General features: G+C 47.3%; 1 protein-coding gene across 1 annotated transcript in view; it reads right to left on the bottom strand.

The window, feature by feature from the left end:
* TRAPPC9 (trafficking protein particle complex subunit 9) overlaps positions 1 to 5,089 on the bottom strand; it is a 618,989-nt gene that overhangs the window by 476,472 nt on the left and 137,428 nt on the right. The window contains exon 14 of the mRNA XM_004387359.3: positions 1,254 to 1,386. Coding sequence (XP_004387416.1) covers positions 1,254 to 1,386 — 133 coding nt within the window. The remainder of the gene's footprint in view (positions 1 to 1,253; positions 1,387 to 5,089) is intronic.

A 5,089-nucleotide genomic window follows, 5' to 3' on the forward strand; every position in this document is an offset into this window, starting at 1 on the left:
CTGTACCTCCCCGAGCCCCCGTGACCCCCCTACAGCACTGTACCTCCCTGACCCCTGTCCCCCGCTACGACATGCTGCACAGAACCCCACGGAGTCCTAGCGACACTGGACGGTGATTAGGCGGCTGCTCGTCCATCTCTCCCGCCTGACAGTAACGTGCTGAGCGGGCAGGGACCGTGACTCCTGTCCCCTGTGACGGCCTGAGCACCTGGGGCCTGGAGAGGGTTCAGTCCACACAGGTCTGGGCTGTCAAACACTTCCGAAAACCCCAAGACACCTTTCTAGAAACAGCCACTAAGAATTATTCCTAAGAGCAAAAACTGAGACCATCCCAAATTCCAGTAGCAAAGGAATGACCGATGATACACTGCTGAGAGAGCTTTGTGATGCGCTTTCTCGAACCTATTAAATTGAACTTTTTAAGAACTTGTAAAAGCATGCAGAAAAAAATATTGCTATATTGTTATGCAAAAAGTCATCTATGATACTATATATAATGTAGTATGATCTCATCTACTCAAACAAAAAAAAAAAAAGCATAAAAGACCAGAAGGAAAGAAATACCACAAAGTACGAACAGTAACTGCCTTGGGACGCCTGAGATCTTTTTTCCCCTTTTCTTCTTTACGCTTTATCCTAAAATGCTAACAGAGGGGGGAAAAAAGGCGCCCTGTGGCACAAACAGGGAAGCACTCAGCTGCTAACCACAGACTAGGGGTTCAAACCCACCCAGCAGTGCTGCGGCAAGAAAGGCCTGGTAGTCTCCTCCCAGAAAAATTAAACCTGTTGCTGTTGGGTCCCTTCCAACTCGGAGAGATGCTATAGCCAAGAGAACCCTCTGGGGCAGTTCTGCTCTGTCACACGGGGTCACCATGAGTCAGAATCGATTCAACAGCACCTAACAACCACAGCAATGCTTAAAAAAAAAGAAGAGGAAGAACTATTTTTAAAACATCAGGTTTTTCTTACATTTCCTAAAATCTGAACCGTTTTCACAAAAATTATGATTCCAAAGGCGAATTTCACATTTGATTCTGCTTTGGTAAGAAAGACTTCAACTTTATTCCAACTCACTTTAAGCAAAGCATATTAACAGCTGATCATGTTAAAGAAAACCTTCACCCATTTCTGGTCCTAAGAAGGTCAAGTTAACTCGGATTCTTTGTGCCATAAACAAAAAACAGTCTAACTAAAGAATATGTTCAGCACCCTCTCTCATCAGAACTGGACACCGAGTCCTGTGAGCAGCGCACCTGGGTAGAGACGTGCTGATCTGCAGTCGGGGCAGGGCAGGGATAACTTCCACCGAGGAGCCACCCGTCTTCACTCCTGGGAGGCTGTCTAACAAGCAGTCGCTGAAGACGCCAAAGACCGTGGTGTGGTAACCTGGGAAAACAAAACGAAATCCTCACGCCATCCAGAAGGCTGGGCGTCTCAGGCCCACTGCTGCAGGCAGCCGAGTCATGAGGAGAGCAGAGGGCTCCTCTCCAGAAGTCCTGAGTTCGAATCCCAGCCCCGTCGCTTGCTAGTCCTCACCCAGAGCCCCCACACTCAACCCTGAAGACTCTGATTTCAGCCTGTGGAAAACGGAGATGATAATAGTACCTGTATTCCTATCCCACAAGGGTGAATGGGTCCAGATGAAAAAGTGCTTGTGAAAGGCTTTGTAAACTACAAATCTCCACACAACTTAATAACTAGTATCTCATCCCTTTCTAATTTGCTTTTCCAAATTTCTCCATCTGTAAAGTGAGACTGATAGTCAATTCTCCTTTCCAGGACATAATGTGACTTAATGAACATTTGACAAATGCTTCAAAATCTTCTCTTGAGAGATGAAAGTTCAAGAGCCAATTATTGTTGTTATAACTGCTCCGTGATATGGCAAATCTGCCACAAGTGCACAAATACTATAAGATTAGCAAATTTTCCAAGCATTTCAGAAAAATACCAAAAAAAAAAAAAAAACAGTCCACCAGTTGAATAAGCACTTGAAATTGTTTAAGCAAAACACTAACATGGCTTTTAAATTTTCAAGAGGTTATTATTACAAACAACATTCACTGTGTAACAAAATTAAACAATACCCAACAGCTAAATGCCTAGGGTGACAACATTTCTGCCTTCATATTTAACTGTTACCCACGAGCCAGAGAAGCACACTACTACCTCCAGGCGAATTAGGCCCGGTCGGCTCTCCCCTTCACCTTCTGCCAGTTTGAAACTGGTCTCTCAACTTAAAACAACACCACTTTACAGCACTCACAGTTCCTTCTTTTTAAAGTACGTTTCTCAAAAGACTATCTTTTTTTAAATTTTGTTGTTGTTGAGAATATACACAGCAAAACATACACCAATCCAACCGTTTCTACATGTACAATTCAGTGACACTGCTTACATTCTTCATTGTGCAACCAGTCACCCTTCTTCCTGAGTTGTTCCTCCTCCATTAACATAAACTTACTGTCCTCTACGCTTTCTCTCTAACCTTTGGAGTTGCTGTTGTCAATCTGACCCCGTCTTAAAAGAGCATAATACTCAAGACAGACCTTTTTTGCTAGTTAAGCTAAACTACTGTTTGGTTTTAAGAAGACTTCAGGGGATATTTTTGGTTTAAGGTTTAAAGACAGGGCATTCATTTCAGGGGTTCATCCAACCTCCATGGCTCCAGAAAGTCTGGAGTCCATGAGAATTTCAAAATCTGTTTTGCATTTTCTCCCTTTTTGATCAGGATTCTTCTATGGAATCTTTGATCAAAATGTTCAATAATGGTAGCCGGGCACCATCCAGTTCTTCTGGTCTCATGGCAAAGAAGGCAGTTGTTCATGGAGGCAGTTAGCCACACATTCCATATCCTCCTCCTATTCCTGACTCTCCTTCCTCCTCTGTTCCTCCAGGCAAACACAGACCAACTGTTGTGCCTTGGATGGCTGCCTGCAAGTTTTTATGTCCCAGGCACTACTTGACGAACTAGGGGGCAGAAAAGGAGCATTAAACACATTATTAGGCCAATTAACTGGGATGTCCCGTGAAACCACGACCCTAAACCTCCAAACCAAGGCACCAAATCCCATGAGGTGTCTGGTTGTACATAAGCAGCCTCAGCAGCTACTCTTTGCGTGTGTGTGTGTGTCGTCGTCGTAAATGTATCTATCACACAACTTTTACCAGTTCAACTTTTTACAGGTGTACAACTGATGGAGGGCAATTACAATAATCGAGTGTGCAACCTTACCCTTAATCAATGCAATTTTTCCATCAATTCAATCAATGCAACTCACCCCCCTTTCCCCTCTCCCTCCTGCCCCTGGTAACCACTAGTTAACTCTGGTCTCTATATGTATCCCTTTCCTTGTCTTTTTAGGTATGTGAGGTCACACAGTACTTGTCCGTTTGTGACTGACCTATTTCACTCAGCATAATGTCTTCAAGCTCCATCCATACTGTAGCGTGTATCAAGACTTCGTTTCTCCTACTGGCTGAGTAGTATTCCATCTAATTTAACTTGTTAACATTCCCCCCCCGCCCCCGCACCAGAAACCCACATCTGGCCCTAATGCCATGTGTACTTTTCTTTCTACAAAACCCAATGGAGATGTGGTTTTGTCTGTCAAGCCACCTCCTTTTTGCAACTCTAAAATAAAATCCATCAATTTCCTTTTCTTACCCACTGCTGAAAATGACTGTCCCATAAACTAAAACCTGGTGGCAGACATTGTGTGCACACCTTGTTGTGTCTGACAACCCAAGGCCAGCCCTGCGACCTCACACACACAGCACACCAAGGAACGGATGCTCCCTGTCCAGCCCAGAACAATCACCAGACAGGTGTGGGTGCGGCTCTCATCCCTTCTGACTGCGCATCTCTCCCACCGAGCAGTCACGTGTGCTCTGCCGAGCCAAGCCCACAGCCCTCACTGCTTCCTCGCTCACCTGTCCCTCTGCGCCATGCCCCAGCCACACCTGTGGTCCCCTCTCTGTCGTTCTCCCCCTGGATGGTCACTGAAGCTTTGTCCTGGGTCTCTCGCCTCCATCTTGCCCTCTCCTATCCACTCTCCACAAGAGCAGCCGGGGGTGGGGGGTCTTTCTGAACCCCTAGACTGACTAAGTCTCTCCTGTTCCAACAACTGCCTTGGGACAGAGTCTGCGTCCTGCAGCAGGATGCACAAGGCTCTTCTAGATCGACCTTCAGCAACTCCCCAGCCTCAGACCATCTACTCTAAAGGATACACCAAAAAAACACAAAAACCCATTGCCATCACGTCGATTCTGACTCATAGCGACCCTACAGGACAGAGTAGAACGGCCCCATAGGGTTTCCAAGGAGTGCCTGCTGGGTTCGAACTGCTGACCTTTTGGTTAGCAGGCGAGCTTTTAACCACTGTGCCACCAGGGCTCTGAAGCACCCACAGTCCCCTCAAATACACAATGTTCTCTCTTACCACAAGGTCTTCGTACAAGTTGTTCTTTCTGCCTGGAGCCCCTTCTGTCCCCTGCTTGCCCCCCTCCATTGCCCACCCCCATCACTTGGATAACACCTGTTGTCTTATTGTCCTTTGAGGTCTCAGGGTCGCTGACTCTGAGAAGCCCTCTGAGCCATCTACCTTCTCGGTGGACCCTCTCCTCCATGCTCCATCCTGGCACCTGTACACAGCCTCACTCCAAGCACAGGCCTGTGTCTCACTCTGCACGACACCCCAGCTCTGAGCATCGGCCTTTCAAACGCACACCTCCAGCAACAATCGCTCCTTCAGCCAACAAATGCCTGCTGAAGACCTACTGTGGGCGACACTCTGTGCTCAGAAATGACGACCCAGCTAAATAAGGCAGACAAGGCAGCAAATGAGAAACTGCAGTGAGGGGTGTGGAGGAGGAGCATGCTCAGAGCGTCACGGAGCACCAGGCAGGGCTCCTACCTCTGAGTAGGGACGCAGCCAAAGGCTCCTCCACAAGGAGGTGGCAGCTAAGCTGAGAACTGAGCGAAGCACCGGAGCTGATCAAGTTAAAGCACTCCAGAGAGAAGGCAGAGCACAAGAGAAGGCACAGCACACGGAGAAGGCAGAAGGCGGGGAGGAGGCGGAGCGCGGGG

Source organism: Trichechus manatus, unplaced genomic scaffold (assembly GCF_000243295.1).
Source record: "Trichechus manatus latirostris isolate Lorelei unplaced genomic scaffold, TriManLat1.0 scaffold00185, whole genome shotgun sequence".
NCBI classification, from domain to species: Eukaryota; Metazoa; Chordata; class Mammalia; order Sirenia; family Trichechidae; genus Trichechus; species Trichechus manatus.